We start from the raw sequence: 27989 nt of genomic DNA on the forward strand, positions 1-27989 counted from the left end.
CATCCATCTCAATTTTGAGAGACACCGCCCCCTTGCAAAACAGCACTCGTCGCTGGTGATTTTGTGAAGCAGCAGTCAGCGGTAGAAGTTGTGCACGCGGTTTCAGAAGGATGAATGGGCTTTGCTTTTTCTGTTTGCCTACGCAGACAGGCTCATTGTAGAAGCAATAATGTGTCAATATAAATTCTAATAATACACACTTTAAATCTCAAAACAGGCCAAATTAATGCTAAAATGTAAGAATTCCACATTTTTACATCTAATGTCTAAACTTACTCCACACTGGACTAGAATTAAAAATGATGAGTAGTTACTTGAGAGTCAGCAAGAATTAATTACAGGTAATAAGTGGGCACAAGTTACATTTGCCTTAATGATCATAAATGTGTGGCTGAAGCGGCAAATCAAAGAGTTACAGCTGTTAGCTTCGCTGCTAACTCTGACTTCCTTGAGATTTTAAGACACTATTTTAATGCTAAAAAGAGTCGGTTCAAGTTCTGTTGCGTGTGCAGATAAACAGATAGCTCGCCCAAGTCAAAATTCCAAACCACATGGAGAAAAAACATAAATACCTCAATGTGGATACATGGACGAAGAATGAAAGGTTATTTTGTGACAAGGTCTGAAACTCGAAGCGTTTACATTTTAATTATTATTTTTTAATGTCTGAAATCAAAACCTCAAAGTAGCCTGTAATAGCAATATGAGCTTATGGCCTGTACACAACATGCAACTAACAATAAGAACAGCTTGTACTGCTGAATCACTTTCTTTTCTGCAAACAGATGTGACACCAGGATGAAGGAATTGTATTTATTTTTTTGCAGCGATGGATCTTTCAGCTAAACTCAGGTTTGCTTTTTACTTTTCAGGAGCTCTACTTTAAATTCCTGGTTGATTAAAAAACTGTGTCATAATACTTCAGTCATTTCAGTAGCCAGCTAGTGCGCTTGTAGTGGATGAGTTTATATTCCAGCAAGAATATTGGCTGGATCTGTGCCTGGTGTGGCTCGAGAGTATCCATCTCCTCATACATGATCAGCAGATGAGCCTGCTCATGACCTACAGTATATTAATATGCTCAGCATAAAGAAGCCTCTTGGCACAAGACGTGCCAGAAGCAGCCCTTTAATGTTGGCAACTGTCAAAGCTTTGATTTCTGATTGATGAGTAAGGTCGGTGCAATAACGGAACGACTCTACCAGTCATCTCACCCATTTTCCACAACAAGAAACATATCCTTTAACGTTACAACAGCACCAGCATCACTCGGTTGAAATTGTATATCTACAAAAAGAGCATCTCATGCCTACAAATGTAGAGCCAGCAAAGAAGAAATAACCAGAGAGGAACTAAAAAGGTGGGCGTTTATCTCTCCTATGATCTTTGGGAAATTAGAACTTCTCATTAACCTGTAGTCTTTTGGGGGGGGGGGGGGGGGGGTTGTAATATTTCAGAGAAGCAAAATAAACTCAAACAATGTTGGCCTACTTATTGAGGAGTTTATTATTTACACTGGAATAAAATACTATACTATTAACTACCTAACTATATTGTAGCCTAATACAATGGCCTTGAATTTAAATCTACTGGCAGCAAGGATATAATTCAGTGTTTTGATGCTAATGTTATTTTAATTTCTTTTAAACAGCATGAGTATTAACAGCAGCTTAGCAGGCTGTAGTCTTATGTGCATTTGAGCTGTACTGCATTACACTGAAAAGTGTATTTTGCTCATCACATTTCAGTAGATAAAAAAAAAACCCTCAGTATAAAGCAACAGTAGTATCATAAATCTTCATGTAAAAAAAAACTGAAATGCGTGCAGTTTATGAAATATAACTAAAATTTAAAGCAACTCAGTAAAAACTGTTATAAAGTTTGTGGCAAATATGTTAGCTGTTGTTTTGTTTAAAAGGCCAGACAGGTGTTAATAGAAAAAGGAAAACATAGTAAGAGAATATAGTTCGTTTGAACTATGATCTCAAACGTAATAGAAAAATTAAAGATATTCGACAGCCGAACTGTTGAATGAATTGCAGTGGCGTTCTATAAAAATGTGAAATAAATATGAATGAAGTGAATGAATGCATTATTACTATTTCCCCTTTTTGTTTTAAATAAATTAAGAACTTAACTCAACTGCAACTAATTGCTCCTTTCATCTATCCAATTAAACACAAAATTTTAATCCAAGAAGTTTATTTCTTGTTTTGAGTTCTCATCCTTTTAATAAGGACAAAAATGTAAGTGCTGCACATTAATCCTGCACCACGAAATGAGCCGTTATTTACACCTTTGATTATCATCACTCTCTCTCTCTCTGCCCAGGACTGCTCTTGGGCCACTCCTACAATGACTGAGCTTAATTGACAGACGTACCAAAAGGATGTGTTGGCAAAGTTAGCCGCTAACCGCTAACATTTTCAATCCATACCCACTCAGGTGTGTATGTGTGAGAAGGTGAGAGGAGGTTGTTAAAATGGTGCTGAAGATCAATAGGATGTTGTTGTTAGTGAGAGACCTTTCATGGGAAACATCAGTAAGGTGGCATCACAAGTTGTCATGTGTGATATTCGTGAAATGTGTCTGGAATGTCTCTTCCTTCAGCTGCCTGAATAAACAGTCAGCAGCTACAGCTCAGCTCCCCTAGATATTCGGTGATAAAACAGCTCGGTTGCATGAGGTAATCTCACCCTCACCCAAATGAGATGGTAATGCCTTCACTCAGGGAATTCAGAAATACACAGCAGTACCTAGACGGAGGCTGCGCACCTCAAATGGGACTAATAATAGAGCCCCTATTCTCTTAACGTGGAATCTATATTATATGCTTCAAGAATGAGATCAACTATATGGGTCAGTGGGATTTCTGTAAGAAAAAAAACATAGAAAGGAACAACCAAAAGAAAATATGCACTACTGACAACAGATCTGAGGAATGCAGTAGCTTACAAGAAAATTATTTGGGCAGAGTCACAGCTTAGAACTTTAATTAACAGAGCTGGTTTTAACTGATTGAAAGGGAATACGTGTCCACACTCATGTGCGCGTGAGCCTAATTATTTTCAACTCGTTGATTGTCTACAGGCTCCATAAATAAAAGCACAAGTGACTTGAAATGTTCAAAGCAAATTATTTTAGAAATGGAAATGATCAAAGAGCAGTCTTTCATAAATTCTGTGATCTGTGAGCTAGAATACACGGGGACTTCAGTCCTCCACGCTGCTGTGGCCTAGGACCCGTTTAACACACACATAATGCACACATGCACACACACATACTTACATACGCAGACACACACAAACACACCACCTTCCAGTCTCACAATCTGTCTTTCTTAGCAGACAGTAAAAAAAAAAGAAGCAAATATCTTCTTACTTGGGATCCCCAAATTAAACTAAAATGGAAAAAACATAAATTGATATTGGTATGATATTATATGGATTTACATGCAACAAGAGTAAAAGCTGTTTTATATTAGAGATCAGTAAAAAAAAAAGCCATTTTGCAATGATCTCTTGTTCACATGTTACAATTTATATTATCAACAGCACATGCTGACTTCTAAGCTGTTTACACTGTACCTGTTTGGCACATTACTGTAATGTGTTGATGAATACGAGGACATTTACAGCATTTTAAAACACAGGCAGAAAAAGGGTACTTATACTGCAGCTGCGTGATATGAGTGACGGCTGTATCTTTTTTTCTCTCTCTTCCATTGGTTCCTTGGAATTATTCATGGTCCCTTTTGTGGGATATTTTGAATGAAATGAATGCATATAGCAAAGTTAATGATGTTTTCAAACAGGAAGTGATATTACGAGTCAAATATATTACACACATAGCTTTACTGGTTCATTTGTAGCTGTTTCTTTGGTCTTGAAAGTCAAGAAGTGTACACTTTTAAAAACAAATATCATTGTTTCTACAGTAAACAAAGTCCCTCTCTTCTTTCTTCTGTTGCACGCTCAGCTTTTGTTTGGGTATTACTGACCTGATGCATGTCAAAACGGTGGGGATTTGGTATTTGTTATACTGTAGGCATAGCATTTCCATAAGTATATTTTCCTTTTTGTTGCAGATTATTTTTTCTGAAACATACTTACAGAGATTGCATAATTCCGTCACTTACATAACTGAAAGGAATGCTATGGCATTCACAACAGCAACCAAACAGATAACATAAGGTACTGGAGTTGAGCTGAGGAAAATTGCTAATTACCTACTTTAATACAGGACCTAAAAAAAAACAATGTGACACACTCTCCTGTTACGTAAGAGATGGAGTTTTGATCCCTCTTCTCTTTCAGATATCTTAAAACTAGGATTATTCCCTGCTGACTGAAATAAATACCATCAGTTCTTCCTTGTTCTTTTTGAAAGTCATCCATGAAAAGGTGAACACGTCACAGGTCTGACTCAGCAGTGAAGGTGGTGTGCCACTGATCGTAAGACGAAAATTAATGCAGCTGTTTTTGACATTTAATGTGATGCTGTATGAATGAATCCTCACTCGATGCATATCAAATGACCATCTCATAGACTGCACCTAATAGAAGGCCAGGCTTTCTTACTGATGATTATTTTTGCCTTTAAATACATTACTTCATCTCCTCAAAGCTTCACTGGTCACTAATTACTCTCTCGCATGCCCCTGTGCTCTCTTTAGCAAGTGGCTAATAATTTCCATCATTAGCGCTTTAATTTCAAAGGGATATAAATGAAACCTTGGTCCCCTGGGGACATTATATTGTTGATGAGTGTAAATACATATATGATCAACCGGTTACCTTGCATTCCCTCCTGTTGCCTCAATGCTATTACTCTGTTTTTGTCTGTGCCATCCACTTTAGGGTCAACAAATCACATTTGTCCCCTCCATTAATGATACACCCTTAATATAAAATATCATCGCAGTGCAAATCTTGTCTAAATGTAATTAAAAAACATCAGGGGAAATTCCTAGGTTGTGTGAAGACCCCCTATTCCCCGTCACCTTATATCCATCATTGTAGATTTAGGCCCTGGGGTGAACTCGTAAGGCTGAAGGTTAACAGCGAGATTGCCATGCATCCTCCCTTACAGCGTTCTAAAATGTGCTCCCACTACTGCTACAAACGCTAAATATTGGCACACAGTCACGTCCAGTGCATAGAAATGTAACCACCACATACCGGTGAGTGCAAGCGCGAGTGCGTCAACACCTCCATGTTCGGCAAATGGATGGACTTCAATAGGGATATGATCAGAAACAGAATCCTTCCTTCAGATGTAGAGTTCACAGGCTTGATCATGCAGCTGCCTTGCAATGCATACTGCAACAGATAAAATTAAACACTGACGATTACTCACCACTTTGAAACACCCTGGACCGTGATCAATGTAATTTCTTTTTTAAGTTCAACCTCAAACAGCAGAGATTTGAGAAATCGTACAAAAAAAGTCTGTATCTCGCAACAGAACTGAACTGTTTCTAATGAAAGGTGACAGTTTTGAGAGACAGCAAAGACAACCACCATTTAGGATCTCTTTGCATTGTTTTTGTAAAATCTAAGGCAATGTGCTCTTTAGGAGTCCGAATCAAAGCGATTTTCTAATAATGCTTCAAATGCATTCTGTAAAACGTGAATCATTATGCAGAAGCTCTAAGATGTATGTCAAAGATCATATACTGTTCAGAAAGACAGATGAAGATAAAGGCATCAATTTCTGGTCCAAGTGCAGATTGAAGCATATTGATGTGACTCTTCGCATACATGAAAGCTACCAGCTGCCCTTGCCAGCAAGTGGAGGACATTAAGGCTCAGACTGGTTGATCTGTGATGACAAGGGTCTGGAGGAGGGATTAGAAGCAAGGGGACCAAAGTTATGGTCATTCCCTTAAAAGGATGGCAGTGCATCTCATAGGCCTGGAGCTTGCAGGAGTTGAAAGATCTTCAAAGGTCGGCTCACCCCACACAACCTACTCTAACTCCCCCCGAAATAAAAAAAAAAATTAAAAAAAATAAAAACCTTGAAAGCATGAATTTTGAGAGATGTGGACTTCTAAAATATTATTTATTTTCCTTTTGCATTGCAACAGGCCACAACAAGTGCTGCAGGATACATCTGGGAAAAAAAACTTTTGCTTTTAGGTTGTTGTTTATTCTCCATGTGAAATGATCATTGTCAGTCATATGATTACCTCCTGAGCTTACCAGCTCACCCAGAGACCATGAAATCTCAAAAGCTGGCTCATCAAAAACTGTCAAAATTTCAGTTATGTAAGGCATCGATAATAAATGAAAAAGGGAAAAGGGGCATCTTTTAAGAACCAACCACAGGGGTAAATTGTAATGCATCAAAAGACAAATATGCAGCAAATATAAGGATAGACGGGACCTTTCTCTCTACACTGCTATATATTGGCTATTAAGTGATGCTCTATTTAGTGACACTAATTATTCGTAAATTCTCTAACAACAGTCAGAAAGCTGAGTATTTCAGGGACTTGGGATTAAGCTGACAGTACAGCAGCCATAGGGAAGAGTGACACGAGCCTAGTTTAATAAGACCTGGTACAAGCTGGACGACACAGGGGGTTGGCACCACTGAAATCAGAAAACTACAGTGCAGATGAAGATGAGAGGGAAAACTAAAGGATCAGTTTGGTTAAATCATAAGAGCGTAGCACTGGGATTCAGCATTGCTATTCACCATTTCATGTCTGTAACCACACAAAACATGTGCATGTAAGTGCGATGATTGCAATATCATCCATAAGAGCGCAGCTTCTGAGTGTTTTATGAGCTTATTAATTGTCAACCTGCACATGCTGAGACATAAAACTGATTGCCTTACAAATGTTCTCAGATAGAAACAAGTGTCCCATAAATTTCACTCTTCTATTCGGTCTTTTTTCATAGTTGTACAGCATATTGTCCAGTAATTTACTTTAGAGTTAAAATTTGTTCTTTTTTTTTTTTACTGTCCTTATTATACAGTGTTGACATCACCCCTCTGTGGCAACCATTCGTTAGCTGGAAAGGGCAAGCAAAAGAAAATAAAGCAGCAGTCAGTGCAGCTGCATTCAGTTTGCCATGTGGTGTTGCAGAAAAAGCAGATATGTGAGTCAAGTTCCATGCATGTCAGGGGGGGAATCGAGCAGAGGATACCTACTTACCATCAGACCACTCTGGCAGAGATTAGGGTGCCATTGCGAAGAAGTCATGGAAGGTGAAGATGGGCAGGAGCTGCAGGGATAGATATAGATGAGGCAGAGGAACAAGAGGATCTGGGGAAAAAAAATAAAAAATGGGAAGGGTCACAGAGGGGTGGATGAAAAGAAACCAGGATGGGAAGCAAAAGAACCACTGGCTTGACCTAGGAATGAGGGGAGGGGGAGGGGGGGGCAGAGATCCAATTAAAAACACATTTGGTCAGTCAGAATGAACATTGACACAGATTCTCCGGCCTCTTCAGACCAAGCTCAGTCCCTAAGCCGCACCCAGAAAAGTACGCCAGCTTCACAGTGTAAGTTGTGCTAGATGCCATATGTGGTTATGATAATGCATAAAACCAAAGACCACCCCCTGTTACACAGTTGGCGCTCAACCTAAGTATGGCACAACAGCAGCCCAGGGGGCAAGATAGTAATTTACCAGATCCCAGGGTAAAATAGATTTATTTACATTAAAATGATGTATACCCTGCATACCTTGTCCAAAATGGCGCCTATGCTTGTTGCTAGGCAGAGAGTACAAAAGTAAAGATGGCGGCAGACAAGTGGCAAACTGAGAAGTGGAGGCCTAATCAGTTGTGATTACTTGGGGGAAGGGTGTGGCAAGGTTCAGTGTTTATGGATAAAAAACTAAGCATGGCATGGTCAGAATATATGAAGAAAGGGTTACGTGCTGGAGGCTGAGAATATCTGTGTTTAGCTTGTTACCTTCTGACTCCTAACACTACAGAAGAACTATTTTGCTTATACAAACACAGAGGCTTCTTTGAGCTCAAAATTATTTTTGATCACCTCTATTATGCTTTCTGTGGAGAGATGTATTATTTTTAGAAACAGAGCAGAAAAGGGCAGAATGCGACAGTTTGGGGTTCAGTAGAAGAAGAATGAGTTACAGAATATCTCAAGATTTTTTTAAAGATGACTGTAGTACATAAAGCATTTGATGAAAGGTATTGATATTGTTGCATTTCAGGACAAAGTGGCCTCATAATTTCAGTCATCTCATCATTAAAGCACACTGATCAAAGCACACTAGGTTGGCTTAAATTTGCTCAAAAAGGAAACACTTAAATATTTTACAATATCAGCCACTTGAAATCTTCATGTTAGGCCATATCACAGTACTTACCACAAAGAACTTCAACCCTATGAATGTTATTGTTATCAACCTAAACAGTACTGATGCAGCAGCACCAATTCGCTAAAGTCAACAATGAAATCATTAACACAGGTTAAAACTGTTTTTTCTCTTATTGAAATAGAAATAAAACATGTTGAAGCTTCTCACAAAGTCTCACACTGAAAAGTTAAAAACAAAAATTAGCTGCGGTCAGATTCAAGAGGGATTTGTAAAATGCATCATCAAAAATATCTGACTCTCCCAAAAGATCTATTCCCACGAGCATCATGAGCAACGAACACTAGAACCAGAATGCATAAACAAGTGCATCACAGATTGCAAGTATCACCATCTCGATAAAAATTACATTGTGGAAATACATGAAGAATGTGTGTTTTAGTCAAAAAAGACGAGAAGATTAAAGATGTTTTTTGGATTTTTTTTCCACAGTTTTATAAGCGTAGAAGTAAACTTATGTCGCTTGAAATTGTTTTACAAATAACCTAAAAAAAAAAGCAAATGTAACTAAAACTGCAAACTCTTATGTAACATCACAGAATGTGTATAAAGTAACATGTGTAAGGGGTGCATAATCAGATGTAGTTCCAGCCTATTTTTCCCATATATTCTATGATCAGAGCAAACTCACCTAGAAGTAAAATTATTTCAATATATATATATCAAAGCCTGTCAGATCAACATAATAAAATATTCCAAGGAAACATAAAATTGGTGCACATGAGACCTGATTACACAAACTGGTATATGAAGTTAGATGGCACTAGTCATTGACGTGTTTAATGGTAGAATATGCTGACATCCATACAGGTGCAATAAATAACATTTTCTAATAGTAGTAGAGTGGAATTTCTTTTTCTTTTACTTTATTTGTGATTATTGCCACCTTCACAATGACCAAGCACTATACTTTCCTGAGCAGGACAAGGACATACAGTATTTGCTATACCATACATACTTGTGTACATAATCTTTAGCTACAGAACATACCTGAACCTGATCACTTAATTTCCAGTTACTTTTTCTTTTGGTATTGTTAGAGAGGGGTGTTGCTTCTTGGACAGGAAACAGGAAGTGTGATCTCAGAATAGACTGGATAGCAACAATAGTTCACTAAAAATGAGCTATTGTCTGCACCAGGATTAGTAGCAAAACGGAGTAAAAGCTCTGTACAGACAAATACAGGCTTCAAACTGAAATCCCAATACCACGTTTCTTATTTTAAAGAGAGTTTTAATTGAAGGGTTGTATTTGAAGGAACAAAAAACAAATAAATGGGATCATATGTGTCTCTCAAAATGTGGTATAGGCGAAGTAAAACATTTAACTATTAATAATATGTGCATCCATAAAGTCAAGTGAATCATTTTGAGCTTTTTTTTCCCATGAAAACCAAACAAACAAAAAAACTTTTCTTATACCAATACCCAAATCAAACAGAACAGCACATACGTCTAGCAAAACAGTCTCAAAGTCTTAAAAAATTCAGAATCAATTAAAATTCTTAGAATGTAAATATCTTTAAAGTATGTTTAACTTATAATCTGGGTCTTTTCTCTTTTTTTTTCTTTACAGCTTGTTCACCTTCAAAATAAAACGCTCCATGGTCTATATGTGTGTCTAAATAAGACACAGAAATAATATAAGGAGATAAAATTTATAAGCTGATTTAAACATGAAGAAAAATCAGATTTGATATCACTAAATGGAAACACGCGCGAAACCCCGCAACAAAAACACATCTCCAGCCTCTCCAAAAAAACAAAAACAAAAAAAAATCATTGCGCAGTTAAGAAAATTTAATTCGTGGAGTAGACTGCAATTTCCTTTTTGTATTGAGAAGATTTTATCTCACCACGTTACAGTTACCTTTGATTTTACCTCAATCAAATCACTTCCACATCTAGTCTAGAATATAGACTCTGCATGTATGTACATATAGATTATGCAGACTCATCGGTAGGTCTGGCTTGCACAAAAATGCAAACTTGCAAATATGGCGAATAGCACTGGGTGTGTTTTAAGGGGAAGAACAAGGTTTGGCATCATGCATTGATTGGGTTTAACCACACACTCCTGATCAAAGAGAATATAGACACTTTAATAAAATATAGGATAATTAATTATACAGTGAGCTTATGTACAGTTGAACTGTATGCTAATTAAACGTTTGAATAGTAACACGACCACTGGTTTATACTCACACTCTTACTCTGCACAGAAATGTGAAATATACATATAATACACATTGTGTAATAAAAAAAAATAAAAAATGGGGCAAAAAGTGAAACATAATCAAGGGCAGGAAAAAAACTAGTGAGCCTTGCGGTATTTTAATTACAGCTCACGCTCCAGGCCCGTCACGCAGGGTTGTTAAACCTCAACATTTAACTTGAGAGGGGCGAAAAAAAATTAGATATTTATTTTATCTTGCGACGTACATAAGTCATGAATAATATTTCTATTCATCCAGACATACATTAGACTAGTTTACATTCAAGAAAGACCCCTACAGTCAGGGCTACATTCAGCAAGACACTTCCTTTTACTTAAAAGATTCAAAGTTCAGAATAGACAAATCAACACGCAGATTTCCATTAAATCCTTCGTCATTTTTCCCCACTTAAAGATAGATATCTTCAATACTTATGCAACACAACGAAAACTAGAAATACACATAACGGTTCCTATAATCCACTTTTGGGAGATGTATGGGCTTTAAACCAAACCCAACCGAACAGACCTCACGACAACAAATAAAGCTTGCCACATTTCCATTGAATACTCAATAGGATAACTGAGGACGTCACGCAAAATATGTAATACAACATTTACGAAAGTACAGAGAACAACAGCTGTAGGTTTGAGCTACCACATGAAAAAATAGGCCCAACATTCTACGCCGCATGTGTGTGTCCCAACAACACCTCAGAGAGACGGGATGTTATTGCATTGCTTTGGTGGGAAAGAGTCCACGCCACTGTGGCATGTGTACCATCCATTAACAATACTTTTCTGAAAGGATGAAGCAGGGGAGAAAGTCCTTGAGCTCTGGGCAAAAGCGTGACCTGTCTGGCTGCAGGGGTACTGGGAGGACTGAGGCCTGTAGCTGCCTCTCTGTAACAACAAAGGGTCCAAGAGGGGCTGTGACCTGTGTGTTGAGTAGTCCAAACTGCTGTCAAATGTGTGATGGAAACGTGACCTCGGGGTCGGCTCGTCTCGACTCTCTGGGGACAAGGGGACATCTTGAGATGAGGTGGGTGGATGAGGGGAACTGATCTGGGTTCCATCCGAGACTCGGCTTGACCTGCCCTCCGCAATGTGACCCCCACCACCAGGACGCGCGTCGCCGTCTTTGGCGACTTGGGTCTTGTTGCAGTGAAGTTTCATATGTTTTCGCAGGGAGCTTGGGTGGGTGTAACACTTGTCGCAGCCCCTGACCTTGCACATGTAGGGTTTATCACTGGAGTGCACATGTGAATGCTTCTTTCTGTCGCTGCTGTTCGCAAACCTCCGGTTGCAGCCCTCGAACTCACATTTAAAAGGTTTTTCACCTAAATGTGCAAAGAGAAAAGTGACGGCGAGTTACGAAAAGGTTTGCAGGTGTCCGCATGTTCTGCCTGACCATGTAAACTAATGTTTATGTGGCCTGGGTCAGTGGGTGGGCCATGTCATATGAAATGGGAATCTAAAAGTTTTGTTTTGTTTTGTTTTTTTAAAGTGCACAGCCATGTTTCGCCCAACACTGTGAAATTACTTTAAATCACTCGCTCAGCAAAACACAGAGTCGCCCATAGGCATCGGGTCGAATTCTTTAAGAATGTGACACTTAAAAGGTAAATTGCTAACAATTTACAAATAATAGTTGCTGAAACTTTGGTGCGGTCCTAATTGCAACAAATGAGGCAGTGTATCTGCAGAGTAAATCAAAAAGGCTCCAGGGCCTAGTTAAACATGCATTAGATTAACCTGCGACCGCAGTTGATTTGTTTAAATTCAGTTACCATGCTTAGAGTGAATTATGGCCATCAGGATGCTAATTGTTCTTCTAGCACAAAGCTGCCTATAGCTGCAAGCCCTCGTCATCCTGCACTTACGTGGGGAAATGTGTAAAAGCCGGACTGAAGGGGGGGGAAAAAGAAAAAAAAAAGAGTCTGAATCGTAATCCTTGCGTGTGCATATTTATCTGAATTTAAAAACAGAATTAAAAAGAAAAAGCGAATATCTCAATATATATTTTTACATAAATTGATAAGCTGAACAGAGTGTGCATGTGCAGTTGTGTAATAGCTTAAATGCCATTAAGCCTCTCTGTTCTGCCTCTGTCTCTTTGCTTTCATTAGTAAAATAATTTACAGCGCAAGAAAAAAGGGCTGCTTAATAAACGCCTTTCGGTCCAGCTTCTCTTATTTCTAAAGAGGCTATTCAGTACAATTTGGCTGTATTTCATTGTAATTAAATCTTGTTCCGCAAATTTTGAAATATTTTATATACAACACAAGCAGAAATATATTTTTTAATATATTTGATTCTGTGCTTATGTTAGTTGTGCAGAAAAAAGGGCAAAAGTCTGTAGAGTGACGGGATTTTTCTTTTTATAAAAGGCTCACACTGCCTCAAGTAACGTGTCTATTAGAGTCAACAGGGCATAAGGAAATCATTCAAATATAACTCATTTTGTTTACACTGAATGAGGTCATCTCTGTGCTTACCAACTACTGCTACATCACAGTGTGATGTGCTCTGTTAGTGTTCCTGAGTACAGGAGATGAGTCCCTGGGAGGCAGAGGCAGCGTAACGGCTACGTCACGACTCTCCGGTGTCCCGGGATTTATTTAATAATTTCACTGAATGAAGTGGGAGAGGCACCCAAACCACCAGGCCTGCTGCCTATACTACACATAGTTTACAACTGTCTTACTACTTCTCTGTCAGGCAGTAACGGAGAAGGCGACAAGTGTCACAAAACGCTTTGCGTAACATTTCAATAACACTTTGCATTGTGCTGTGCAGATATAATAATAATAATAATAATAATAATAATAATAATAATAATAATAATAATAATAATAATAAATGTTTTTAAGAAAAACAGCTGAATATTGAAAACATAAAAAATATGTTCACATTGGTAAAAAATGAAAACTACTTGTAACTTGTAAAGTTGATAAAACTGACCGTTATTAATATTATTATTATTATTATCATTATCACTATTTGTGTTGTTGTCTTATCATTGACTGACCTGTGTGAGTCCTCTTGTGGATCTTTAGATTTTCTGATCTTGCAAAAACTTTCTCACAGCCGTGAAATGGGCAGGGAAATGGCTTTTCCCCTGTGTGGACTCTGACGTGGTTCACCAGCTTGTATTTGGCTTTGAAAGGCTTCCTGTCTCTCACACAATTCTCCCAGTGACACACATATTCAGAGTGCTCAGGTCCTCCGACATGCTCCACTGTCACATGGGTGACAAGTTCATACATGGTCCCGAAGGCTCTGGAGCAAGGCAGCTTTCCAGCCCCCTCTTGGCCGTCACTCCACTTGCACACCAGCTCATGCTTTACTGTTTGTTTTGAGCACCTGAGGAAAGCGTCTCCTCCTCCACGCTGAATTGCCATGTTCAGGGGTTTGTACAGACCCAGGAACTGAGTGACAAGTTGCTGGCTGTTTCCCTTGGGGCTGATAGTTTGGCCGTAAGGGTGAGTCCGGGTGAGGAGGTCGCCAGGCAGACCCAGCATCATCTGGCTGCCGAGATCTCGAGATGCGTCGGAGGACGCATGGGCCTGCTCCTGATAACTTGCGAAAAAAGTATGGTTTCTGTTGTCTCTGTAGCCGTGAAAGTCACGATAGCGTCCAATCCCTCCATGTTGGTTAGGTCTTGATGCCAGTTGATCAGTGACGGGTGGCATGCCGGCTCCAGAAAGATTGGCTCCAATGATAATGCCCCTAGGGCTGTGCTCTAACCGGTGACTGGGGTATCCAGAGTCTGAAAAATTGGGAACCGAATGGTCAACATATGCACTGGACCTCGTCTCTGGGTAGTCTCGCAAATTGTGCGAGGGGCAGAGTTTTAAGGAACTGCCAGTGGGGTGTCCCATGTGCTCTCCTGCCAAAGGTGGCAGCACCACGCTGGGTTCAGTATTGCTCTCCCCGGGGTTGACGCAAGAGAGAGGGCAGCCACTAAACCTCGAAAGGCTTGTCATGTTTTGTTGTGAGTTTGGCTATGAGTTTGCAAAATCAACCAATTCAGCACTCAGGATACACCTAGAAATTCTGTTTCCATTTTCCTTGTTGTATATCATCTGCATGTGAAATTCTTGGCCGTGAACTTCGCAGAAGTAGGAACCAGACTCAATTTCGTTAAAGTTGGTGTGAGTCCCATGCCGTTCACTTTGCCCTCTTGATTTGTGGCAATAACCGTGGTAGTAAAAATGCTTCGAAACAGGCCATGGTGCAATATAAAAGCACAGCAGGCCAACCTGCTTTTAAAAAGGGAGCTTTGGGATTGGTTGGAATGCGCTGTGATTGACAGGCGCTGGGTTTGTTTTAAAAGGGACACGCAGGCGTTCACTGCACGACTCCGTTTTCAAATATCTCAGAGAAAATGCTTTGAAATGTGCCGCGATACTCCCAAATATTGCAGCCCCTTTAACTTCAGGCGACGTCTTATAATGCCCCTTCTCTAAATCTCTGCGTAGGAAAAACGCACAGGTTAATGCATAATACTAATCTTCTAGTAGAAATCGAGTGATTAAAAACCGACGTGAGCAAAAACACAACACAATCAGTCCCCAGCCTTCATGCCTTTTATTTCAGCAAATGTCCTGCTCCTGCCTGGCAAGTATAATAGAGAGACCGGTCCTTGCGTGTCCAGGCCAATTATTGTCAAGACTTTCATTTTGAGTAGAGCACCTCGTTTGAAAATAGTCAGAGTTACAGAATAGTATTCCTCACAAATGCACCAGTTGTTTGATTCAAACAAACAAACAAAAAACAAACAAACAAACAAACAAACAAAAACATAATTGCTTCGGCACTTCATTAACCTATATGAGCCCAACGTTTAGATCCACATTTTTTCTAATAGTAATAGAAAGCTACTGTTCTCTCTCCGGGGTAAGATCATTGTGGTACATTTTTATTTTAGAGTACATTTCCGTACGGACGCAGTAATCTATTGGGCTCGTGTAGTATGAAAAATACAACTTTGATAAAGCAACAAGTAGTCCTGCGAGGCGCGATAATCATCTTGTTGGAAATAAAAGTTGTTTCAAACATACATTTCTAGTAGTGTCACTGGGGAGTACAGCAGAAAAAGATGTACTATTTCATCCACGTGCTTATTGTAAATCACGCCTGTATTTAACGCTGTTCTTATTAAGCCTAAATAAATTAATCATTTTCAAAAGTTCATCACGCACCGTCGTGCAGGCTGGCACAAATGTGGAAACGGTTACGTAAAATGCAGATTATGAAACGTGAGGAACAGCAGTGGATAGGCTCCACTGTTCCTAGGAAACTCAGATAAACTTTCTTACTTTGGGGTGCTGTGAGGACAGCAAGCTTCAAGCTCTCCACGCTGCTGAGCTGCAACACATATTTCTGCACGTTTTCGAGCTTTGACGTGGCTCTGGCTCGATAAACACGCAGCTTTTTGGTTTTTTTCCACCCTAACCACTTTAGCCTGATTCTTTTATCTGTTACTTTTATTTCAATCTACACAACTCGGCGTAAGATCCGAGCTGCAGCTTACAGGTTTAAGGTGAAAACCCCTCTTATTTCCAAAGACTTGAGCTGGTGGTATAATCAACGTGCAAAAAAAAAAAAAAAAGAAAAGAAACTTTCTGACGTCACCTGCAGTGGGTCCTATGCAGAGACAAAGCAAGGGGCCCACTTGACATTAAGTGCTGGAAAATAGTAGACATTCCCAGAACTGGCCTAATTCCGTGAGGATTGTAATGGACGCTCATGTTTATCAACCTTTAACCTGATGCATTTCCGAAAAAAAACGAGGTTTAAAGGCCAATAAACTGAAAGTTTCCAATCTGATATTCAGATAGCATAAAAGCCTGAGAGACCTCAAATAACCCCTGTTCCTCATTTACAGGAAACAAAGGAAAACTGTTTAGAGAAACTGCACTTTAAGGACTTAAATCCATATGCTGATTTTGAGGCTGTTCAGGTATACCTTTTCAGCAAGTTAAGTTTGAGACAAAGGCTTAAACATATCAATTAATAGGCCTTTTTAATATTTGCCCCATTTTTGTGTTATAGCAAGGAAATGTGAGCTCTTCAGTTAGTTAGTGTACCTGCTTTAACTATGACATAAATTAAACTAATTTTTAATTTCACGAGATAAATATTGCAAGAGGTTACCTTCAAACAATAAATCCTAAAATTAGAAGCAATGGCAACGGCAGTAAACAGTGTTTGTTTAGTTAGGTGTGCTTTACGCACATGCAATGTTATTATGACAAACAACAAATTTGGAAATTGCACGTCAATGTGCAAAACTTCAGTTCAAATATCTACTTTGTAAGAAATGTAAGCATTTTGACATCTGAAATCTCCTCCAGCCCTGCAGCCTTATAAGTCTGGTTTATGCTGGCTGTTTGACAAGGCAGATGAAATTCTAGTGACTGCTGCATGTGAAATATCACTTGCAACAATCAAAACATTCATGTCAGGGCATAGTTTTTACAGCCACAAGGTCCATGTCGCTCCAAGTCGCTCTTAGTCAATATGGATCAAATATATTATAAAGGCGCAATGCAGAGAAAAAATGCAAGACAAGTCAAATGCAGGTTTAAATTCCAGGCTTACTGAATACGAAGCAATGTTATAGACTGGACTGGAAATTCAGCAAGTTCAGTTAATTTAACCTTGGATGGCGAAGAGAAGAAGTCTATTTTTTTTATTAAATAAGGCCCTTTTTGGGAAAAACTATTTGCACACAAAAGGGAAAAACAAGCACACACACACATAAACACACACACACACATATTAAAATGAAATGTAGCCTGTTGTAGCCTATATTATAATAATATGGCTGCTTTTCTATAATAATCCAGTCACTATCCGTATACAAATCACTAGCGTTACACATGGTGAATGCTGTAATGTAACACAAGATATATAAAAAATAATAATAATAAAAATAAAACTTCAAATGGAAACCAAGAACAAAACGATTTCAAGGATCCATATTCATTTGTGATTGTGTGAGCTGTGTTTGTGTTTTCTTGTAGTAATAAGAACGTCTGTATGTGGGTTTGTGTGGCTGTTTAAACAACTGCATGCATTAGTGTGGAGTGCGCTGAAATATTATAATTGATGAGGGATGGCAGTGCACAGTCTTGCCATGACTTTATGAAATTTAGATGAATTAACAGGTTTGGGATGAGTCCATTTGGAGACAGATGCTCGAGCAAATCACAGCAAGAAGTCATTTAGCCCTCTCCATCAGCCATATGAAGGCAAACTCCATGTGCTGTAGTCAGTCAAGGCCCAACTGACCATATAATCTATGAAACACATACAATGATCTGCACAGTTATTATTGTATTACGTACAGTTATGGGCCTGCAATGAAATAAATGACGAAAATATGGAACTGCGGAAACATTTCGCCACTGAAAAGCATAAGAATTGAAAAAAACTAAACACATGCATAGCACAAAAACATGCCTAGTATCAGTGTAATACAGGCACTGTGAAATTCTATATTACAAGACAGTTAAATTACCGTTTGTATTGTAAAGCAATATGATGAGAAAATCCTTCACATTATCAGCTGCTACATGTGCAGGAAAAACTAAAACAGCATTTGTTGCAGGCTCCATGTATTTTGAAAACACAAAGCATGATGTAAATTTTCTGCTTTGTGAAAGCACTATGCATTCTGAAAATAAGTGGATGCACATGTTATGAAGACAAATAGCAGAACTGGAACAAATAAAAGAACCTCTATTATTCTCAGACTCTATTAAATTTACTGGATGTTCGTGTGAATGCGAACCTGAGCCACTGTAGGGTTTTAAGCTCCGTCGAATATGAGAGAAGTGGCAAAAGTGACAGAGAATGCACCCTATTCAACACACAAAGCACCACAATTCATTTTCTTAATAAATCAAGCAACAGACATGCCACATTTAAACCACAGCAAAATGTGGAAGTTCAATCTTCACATTGTCTATTTATCCTAAACAGTGAATCACAGAATCGTCCATGTAATTGTGCCTCTGGGATCCATTGATCACTTTACTTTACATTTTAAAATGTAAATACTGAAAACAGGATCACATACAGTGGTATTCGGTTGCAGCTTTTCCATTTTAGGAGAGATTAAGGTTACACTTCTGTCTGGTCACTACTGAGTTAATTTCAAGTCCACAAACTTGTCTATAGCACTAGCGGCCTAAGCCGGCCAAACATAGTGTGGGCCACAGGCCAGACATCATGGACTAAAAAAAAATCGCTCAACTTTGCTACACGCACATACTGTACACAGAGAGAGAGAAAAGACTGGGCTGTGATATGTCTACTGGTTTATATAAGAATAGAATTACCATGCATCTAGGTCATTTACGAAATTACACAATGGAAAAATCCTTTATAATTACTGACTCTAACACATCTAGTTAGAATAAACATATAAATGTGAGATGTTTACCATTTAGGGTGATGATTGTGTTCTGCTCTTTTCCAGCAGCAGTGGGCCTACTGTCACAGAGGTATGCACACTAAAATATTCTGATATTTTTTAGGTAACGCGCATGCTCAGTTGGAAGAAGATTATGTTATAACCAATAGGCTATTCCAACGCCCAGTGAGGTAATCCCAGGAAAGATAACTAAATAAGCAAATTATAAATACCGCAGTCCTGCAGAAGAGCCTTCAATAAATTGGCACGTTTCATTACGGATACTTAAAAAAGGGGGGAAGATGACATGTGTCTAGCTATAGAATAAATAAAAACACATACACCCAAATACAAAGTAATGATATATATGCATATTCCTCTAAGAATTGAATGCAATTGGCAATTAAAAAGAACATATAAAAATATTAAATTAGATATACAAATCAGTATGATTGTAAAATGGGTTTGCAGCTTTACCTACATTAAATTAAATAGATACGTCCAAACGTGAGAGGAAAACGCCACTCAGCGCACAGCTCGATGTTAAATATTTGGGGTTAAAAAAAAGCTGGTGTGCATGAGACAAACGATACACAAAACCGCAGTCACATTAGTTTTGGAAAGTTTCTTTCCCCACTATTTGAAAGTTCCCACATTTTCTATTGTTCAATAATAATTAAAAAATAATAATAATAATGTTAACGCAATGTTCCCCTTCCTGGCAAGAAGACGTGGATAAAATACAGAACAAAACAGAAATTTTAAAATAAAAAAATAAATAAAAATGCTACCTAATAGTCTTGTAATCCTGACTCTCTTTATGTTTGTTTTGATGAGAGCATGAATAATTAGTAAATGAGTGTTTGATGTCCCCAGTTGTCAAATTCCACATTCGTGCAGTGAATTAAATAAAAAATATTCAACAAATGCCAGGATACAAGAAGAGATCAGCGGTAGTTTTAAATTTAACTCTCAAGCAACAGTTGCTTTACATTAGGCCTGGCTGATGACAGCTCCCCCCCGTTTTCTCAGCAAGAGCTCGGTGCCTACGCTGCTGCTCTGTGGCTCACAAACATTTGTGACTCATCTTTACCATGTCACTTAATTATTTCATAGCGGTAATAGCGGTAATATGGCTTGCGAATACACGGCACATAACCTTAAGTGGTGTACGGAGCATTCACGTTTCAACGAGCCAATAAAATATGGAGGGAGTTTAGGAAAACTTAACAGGCTGCTTGTCGCTTGCGAAAGTTCACAAAGGTCGCAATAAATCCCGATGAGTTTTTTTTCTCTGTGTGTATGTGTTCGTCTTACACTGTGTGTGTGTGTGTGTGTGTGTGTGTGTGTGTGTGTGTGTGTGTGTGTGTGTGTGTGTGTGTGTGTGTGTGTGTGTGTGTGTGTGTGTACGCGCTTACTGTGTTGCAGTATGAGAAGACGAGTGTGTGAGAATGAAGGGGGGAGTAAACTGTGAGAGGCTATCCCTTCGTCTTGGGAGAGAGAGAGAGAGAGAAAGGGAGAGAGATGAAGAAAAGTAGAGAGAGGGAGGGAGCGAGGCTGAGCGAGAGAGAGGGAGAGGGAAAGGGAGAGAGAGCGGCTTATGGAGGAAAAAGATAAAGTGAATCTCATTTTTTCCCTCTCCCCCCTTCAAAATAAGTTATTGAGTTACGTTGTCGAGTCGTTATGTACAAAAAGCGCAATTGTTGCATTAGTATGCGAGCTGGTTAGAAAAAGAAAAAGAAAAAACAGAGGTTTGCGGGTTCTTGCAACAACTGAATCAACATATGAGTAACAGGCCTAAACACTAAGCAGCTGAGGTTCACTTCAACAAAACTAAATCCCGTGTAACCTCCACGGGCTAAATAAAGTGTAGATTTTAGCACTTCCACAGCATGCAGTTCACACAGGCCTCTTCTTCTCTCTCTAGCACAGAAAGACGACGGATAAGTAGGAAAACTCACCTTTTCAATCTATAACTCTTTCTCGACGAAATGTTCTGGGAGTGAATGCGGTAGGATGAGGGCGAGAACAGAATGAAGGACTGATTTGATTTTTTTCTCTCTTTTTTCTCTCGCTTTTTTTTTTTTTTTTTAGCCCAGATCCCCTAAAATAAAGAATGTGAGCTCCTTCCTGGGACAGATTGAGGGGGAAAGGATGTGAAAGGCTTGGAGTTAAAAAGCGCCGCTTGAAGCACTCAGCGCGTCTCTGAACTTGATCAGATTTTATGTGTCCTGCAGCGAGTCAGCGGCAGCCCTGTGAAACTTGCTCAATGGCACGAATTTTTTGGCTGAGCGAAAAAATCTCAGGATATTACAATTACTGCCATCTTTCTTTCTGTCTTTTATTCCTCCGTCTTACACCCTATAGAGCTTTTGCAAAAAAAAAAAAAAAAAAAAAATACCCCCCTCCCCTTTCAAGCGGCTTCAAGAAAGCCACATTTTGGAACTGCGCCAAGTACATTCAAGTTTTCAGTTAATAAGAGCCAAACTGGTCACATGAAAGAGAAAAAATAAAGGATAATTCAATGATAGATAGATAGATAGATAGATAGATAGATAGATAGATAGATAGATAGATAGATAGATAGATAGATAGATAGATAGATAGATACTCTATAAAACCTACAACACATTTTAGTTTTTCTAAGTTCATTAATACTACAAATTTCAGTTCAAAAGTGCCATAAGTGGTTGCTCGAAAAGTTAACTTTCTAGTATTTCCTCTACAGATTGTAGATTATATATTTCTCTGAATCTTTAAAATTGTTTGGGAGTTTCATCAGGAGTACGACTCGTGTACGGCTGCATTTGACATGCGCTCCACATAACACATGCAGGATCTGCGCTAGAGCGTTGTTATACCTGCAAAATAATGCCTGCAACAACCAATCAAATGAAAGCAATTGAGACGAACTGCCATCTTCAATACCAAACTGTGCCAATCACCAGAAATCAAGCCAATTACCACCCTTCGTCGCAGTCACGTGTTACAGGGGTAGCAGAACGCCGATTGGCCGTCGTAGCACTGCCTCCCGAGTTCATTTATGTTCTGGGAGTGAGTGATTGACTTTATCAGTCCAAGGACATCATCCGCCTGGTAAGGGGGGGAAGTTTGATCCTCTTTCTCACGGATTGCAGTCAACGGGAGTTTTTTCTCCCAACTCTTTGCATAGGATTTTTCCCCATTTTGGCTTGGTTTGTTTTTGTTGTTTTTGGATTTTTCCGCGCAACGTGGTACATCTCGACGCAGTGTGCAGCTTGCGCGCTCCGCTAAACTGGATTTTAATTTTATTTTCAGTTTTTTTCTTCCCAGCTCCTGAGTTTGCTTCAAGCTCATGACTATGCTTCTTGATAGCGGTCCGCAGTTTGCATCGTTAGGAGTGGGGGGCTTCGGGACGCCGCGGCACCACGAAATCGGGAACAGAGACCCTAGTCTGGGACTGAATCCCTTTAGTGATTCCTCCCACTCCGCTGCTTTTAAAATCAGCCCCGTGGCTCACGATATCGCTTCCAGCCAGACATCAGCTTTCACACCGCAAGCCAGTGGATATGCAGCTGCCCTGGGACACTCTCACGGCGGGCAGGTGGGCTCGTACGGCGGGGGAGCTTTCAATTCAACACGAGACTTTCTCTTCCGGAACCGGAGCGTTGGAGAGTCCACAGCTCCGAGCACCCAGCATGGGATCTTTGCAGCTTCGGCGGGGAGCCTCCACGGGCCGCCCGGGATCACCGATAACCCCGGACATTTGTTGTTTCCAGGACTTCATGACCAGGGAGTGGGCCACACTTCATCCGGTGGACATGTTGTTAACAGCCAAATGCATCTTGGCTTGCGCGGGGACATTTTCGGCAGACCTGATCCGTATCGTCCTGTAGCGAGCCCTCGGACAGACCCCTACGGGGCTCAGCTCCACAACTACAACCACCCCATCAACATGAATATGGGGATGAATGTGCCGACACACCACGGTCCGGGAGCCTTCTTTAGATACATGAGGCAACCGATCAAGCAAGAATTATCATGCAAATGGATAGACGAGAACCAGATGAACAGACCCAAAAAGACTTGCGACAGGACTTTCAGCACCATGCACGAGATGGTCACTCATGTGTCCATGGAGCACGTCGGCGGCCCCGAGCAGAGCAACCACGTCTGCTACTGGGAGGACTGCCCGAGAGAAGGGAAATCTTTTAAGGCCAAGTACAAACTCGTCAATCACATCCGTGTGCACACGGGCGAGAAACCGTTCCCATGCCCGTTCCCCGGATGCGGGAAAATATTCGCCAGATCGGAAAACCTGAAAATACACAAAAGAACACATACAGGTAGGCACCAACAGCATCTTTAACATCATGTAAAAATATAGAAAGTGAGTCTATTTTTAAATAGAGCCCGTGCTTCAGTGTTCCAGATATAAACGTGCATGTTGTTGTGTTATTGTTTACGAGGTCCTTTTCAGAAATTGGACCAACTTTTCTAATGGCGATAAGCTCCCAGTTTCCTTTTTTTCGAAATTATTTGAAAATATACAGATTTGATAATGTTTCCACAGTAGAGTATAAACCACATTGTTATGTAACTTTGCTGTAGTGTTCAGCCTCGTTAATTCTTGCAGCTTTTGTCCTGAGAAGTTTTGTGCCCGTCCAAAAGATACTTCATTTACTTTACGCCAAACTTTCGGTGCATTTGCTGTATTGGTGCTTCGGGCAGACACGGGGCTCGTGTGCTTTTCGAACACATCATTACAAGTAAGCAATTTCTGGCTGGGTTCATAATTGTCGCTCTAGTTCAGCCAGTGCACGGCACAGAATGCCCTGTTGATTCAGTATTTACTATACAAGAGCACACGCACTGAGGAGGCCAGTAGTAGCATGAAGGAGCAGGCCTCTTGAATAAATAAAGCCTGACAGAGCAGTGTGTAGTAGTGGAGCGGTATCCGTGTCGCCCCGAAAATGTAGGTTACTCTGTTATATAATAGGCTGCAGACAATTTACATCTTGTGTCTTCGGATTTACAGTCGGTGTTACAATGGGGGTTTGTTTGTGCGGGCTATTGAGGGGGTAATTCACGATGTGTATTTAATCCTCCAGGTGAGAAGCCGTTTAAGTGTGAATTTGATGGCTGTGACAGACGCTTCGCCAACAGCAGCGACAGGAAAAAGCACATGCATGTGCACACATCAGACAAGCCATACATCTGCAAAGTGTGCGACAAGTCATACACACACCCTAGCTCTCTCAGGAAACACATGAAGGTAATTAACGTCTTCATTACTCCTTAAACACATTAACACACTCACACGCACGCCACTCCTCCTCCTTTACCACAGACAGAGACCATCACAACTTCAGGTTTTTCTTTAAGATGTTACAGGCTAGCCCAGTCACACTGCAAAAAAAGGTACAACAATGGTGTGCAATCACAATTAGTGTGTTAGCGACTCTTGATTTTAAATGGCTAAAAGATTAAACGATTAATAGTTTAAAAAACTCCCTTTTTGTTGTTGTTCTCTGATGATGGATTTTGATTTGTATTTTTCTTTAAAATAGCCGTCTTCTATAAATATCCGCTAGCAATAACCAATTTTTTAAAATATATTTTAACCATCTAGTACTTTGAGAAAACCTATTTTTATATAAACTTTAACAGTATGTTGATGCGGATATTTTTATGCAGTCCAGAAGCTCGCCTGTTTCACGTTTGCTGCCTGTTTACCATTACAGTTGCCCCATAAAACTCAGAGCTAATCCGCATTTAAGTTCAGCCTCCTTCCATAAAGACACTTTTAAAGGTCACCGTTTACAATGACTGCCTCAGTAACTCAGTGCTCGCGTCCCCATGTTTTGCAGGTTCATGAGTCTCAAGGATCTGAATCGTCTCCAGCAGCAAGCTCCGGATACGAGTCGTCTACACCGCCAGTCCTGGTCTCAGCCAGCACTGAGGACCCGACAAAAACGCCGCCGTCAGCCGTACAAAACACGTCTGGTCACGGCGAAGGACTGGCACCCAACTTTAATGAATGGTACGTTTGAAGTCGGAAGAACAAATTCCCTCTCAATGTGGACCAAGAGGATGAGGAGAAAAAAAACATTTAAAAAAACTATTCATTTTCACCCCACACACATACACACACACACATCATCATCATCAGATACACACGCAAACACACGCGAATGGGATTGGAACAAGAACAGGAGATGAGAGCAAAAGCCAGCACCAAGCAGGCCACGTCCGTTCTCAGGATCACGAAATTTGACTTTTATTCCGCAGTTTTGAGGAAATCAAATAAATCTCGAATAAATAAACGCTATACTTTCTCAATATAAATAAATGTTTTTTTATCTTTTAGTTTACAGTTTTCAGAAAAAAATGTTTTATTTTTCATTTTATGTATTTTCTCAAATTTTTATTTAAAAAAAAAAGAATAAAAAAGGAAAATTATTTCACGCTGTTTTATATGACGGTGACGCTCTATTGTCGCCTCTTCAATTGATTGTTGAAACTTCAAACAGTCTTAAGAAACGTGCCAAAGTCTTTGTCATGAACTTGAACACAGAAAAAAAAAATCATAACTAAATATTATCTCGTGAATGTATTTCCTTGTTTGATGGGGTCGAATCTGTTGTCAACGTCCGTTTTCAGGTGGAGAAATGTGGTATTAGGTTACGATTGTTACCGTTGAATATAACGTTGCCTTTTGTTAATACCGTTGTAAATACATATCCATGATGCCATATTTATCAATTTGTAATTTAATTATGGGTATAAGTTCTGAAACTTAAATGATATTTATGGAAATGTTTTCTAACAAGAACTGTACAGTTTTGGTCATAACCAGCTTAACATGGAACAAATGATAAACTCTAAAGCTCCAACATCGCGATTGTATCCTTCTGTTTTTTGTTGTTGTTTTATTTTTTCCTTTTTAACCAATAGGCCTACATGTGTCTTATTTGGATTAATTAAATCATTTATATGAATATTATGGATTTGTCTATATATAATGCAGATATTTCCGTCACTTTTATTTTGTTTATGAGACCATTGACATGTAAAATCATTGACTTTGTAGAGCTGAGTTCAGTTGAGCTGAGAAGCTATAAAACGGTTCTGTTGATATCTTTATTTTTGGTTCAATTTCAACTTTTTGTGTATTTTACTTTTATAGAATCAGAACTAGATGTCAATCTTAGCATAAACTCAGTATTGGGGGAAGAAGAAAAAAAAAGAGAGAAAAGAATGAACCCATCAGCCTATTGCACTCCTATACTACAGGTCTTAGAGTGTGCGAAGTCATGATTTCCAAATCAAGGTGACAGCATTTTGAGTATTTCAAATTGGGGTCAAGACCCGAACTATATGCGCCAGTATGGCAACCTTTCTAGTTCCAGCAGTGTCTTTGTGCAAGTATGTTTAAATGTGTGCATCGGCAACAATGGAACTGTCACAACACAGTATCTTCAAAAATAAAAAAGGTTTTTTTGTCTGTCAGCTTGCATTGTTTTAAATGTAATTCTGTGAAACTAAGCGTGTTATTTGTTGTGGTGTTGCATATAGAGCAGTTTGATTACACATTTGCTTGTTTTGTGTGAATAACTTGTCAAGATGACATTTTTGTGTTTAACAAAATTTAGTGGAAGGAATTCTAGATCTATGTGGGTTGGGGAGAACACGTTCAGTGGCAAAAAGAGTTACAGCATTGCATTGTAACCTATTCTCAAGAATTAAATATTATGCATACACAAAGTATATTGTACTCATATGAGAACAATTTCAGACCACCAGCACTACTTTTAAAATAAAATGTAAAAACGGTACCTCTTGACAGTGATATATGAAATAAGTTTATTTAAATAATTTAAGGAATATATGTTTTATATGCTATTTTCTATACCTTAATTTAAAAGAAGTACTTTTTCTTATTCCCACCACCTTTCTGCCCCATGTCCAGAGGTCAGAGAATAATATCTGATGTATAAACACAGCTAGAATGTGATGTTGTAACACTTTCTGGGAGAAATGGGTCACAATCCAAGTTATTCCTGAAGAGCAAAAATGTTTTACTGATGAACTGTGTCACTGTGCCACATCGAGGCAAACCATGTTACAACAGCAGGCCTATGCGTTAGCCTATAGCTACCAGAGTCAAACGTTCCTTGTACTTTTTAGGCTACTGTATGTTGGTTGATTTATTTTATCAACTCTTTATGAAGAAATGTGAACGGAAATTTTGACTGAAATTAAACAAAACATTATGAAAAGCGACTGTCAGACTGCGCCGTTGATTATTATCAGCATGTTGTTCTGCACCCTGCATGTTAACGCATATAACCGACGCTGCTTGCCATGCTATTTAGTAGGAGTCACTTGAACTTGACACTGATTAAGGCGCCATCTTAGTATCTTGGCCTTGTTTGTGTGTGTGTGTGTGTGTGTGTGTGTGTGTGTGTGTGTGTGTGTGTGTGTGTGTGTGTGTTCAATGGAAATCCTAGGGGGAGGAAGTTGAAGGACCACTTCTTGGCAGTGTGTAGGGACTTTAGAAAGGCCGGTAAGGCATCTGTTTATGACTATGAAAGCTGCAAATGTAAAGTTTATTTTCTTCTTCTTCAATGACTGCTTACAGTGATTGAAAAAATATATATAACAATCCTGTCATGCAGAGTGGAAGACGGGCAACTGAGGACACTGTGTGACCGTGAAAGTGGAGCAGGAATCGTTGCCAAAAGTGGCAGTGCCTCAGCGTCTCCCACTACCCGAACAAGGCACAGCTACATAAAAAACAACCAAAGGAGTTAACACACATCAATAGGCGCCATAATAAGCATTTAAACGGCGAAAAAAATCTGTCTGAATTACAACAAGTGCACATGCACACATCGGGAAAGCCCCGTGTAATAAATAGGAATTTATTCAGTGCTTTAAAATAAAAGAAACAACAACAAATGCACATTTCCTATTGCTCTGTCTGGGAGACTGGTGTAATC

General features: G+C 39.4%; 3 protein-coding genes across 5 annotated transcripts in view; 1 reads left to right on the forward strand and 2 right to left on the reverse strand.

Annotated features, from left to right (window-relative positions):
- The window catches only part of LOC148106220 (uncharacterized), a 94709-nt gene that overhangs the window by 14142 nt on the left and 52578 nt on the right, over positions 1-27989 (reverse strand). For all 3 annotated transcript variants that reach the window (XM_087851127.1, XM_087851121.1, XM_087851131.1), the window contains exons 3-4: positions 7169-7279; positions 5181-5321 (exon numbers count right to left, since the gene is read on the reverse strand). In XM_087851127.1, the coding sequence (XP_087707253.1) occupies positions 5181-5321; positions 7169-7279 (252 nt within the window). The remainder of the gene's footprint in view (positions 1-5180; positions 5322-7168; positions 7280-27989) is intronic.
- zic6 (zic family member 6) lies at positions 9111-14866 on the reverse strand. The gene is made up of 2 exons (XM_006781233.3): positions 13609-14866; positions 9111-11917 (listed from the first exon to the last, which is right to left on the reverse strand). Exons 1-2 carry the CDS (start codon positions 14564-14566, stop codon positions 11292-11294), a joined length of 1584 nt encoding a protein of 527 aa, XP_006781296.2. The 5' UTR covers positions 14567-14866; the 3' UTR covers positions 9111-11291.
- zic3 (zic family member 3 heterotaxy 1 (odd-paired homolog, Drosophila)) lies at positions 22068-27270 on the forward strand. Its single transcript, XM_006781232.2, has 3 exons — positions 22068-23330; positions 24096-24259; positions 24855-27270. Exons 1-3 carry the CDS (start codon positions 22340-22342, stop codon positions 25035-25037), a joined length of 1338 nt encoding a protein of 445 aa, XP_006781295.2. The 5' UTR covers positions 22068-22339; the 3' UTR covers positions 25038-27270.

The sequence above is a fragment of the Neolamprologus brichardi genome, chromosome 2 (assembly GCF_056152115.1).
Source record: "Neolamprologus brichardi isolate AB-2024 chromosome 2, ASM5615211v1, whole genome shotgun sequence".
Lineage (NCBI taxonomy): Eukaryota > Metazoa > Chordata > Actinopteri > Cichliformes > Cichlidae > Neolamprologus > Neolamprologus brichardi.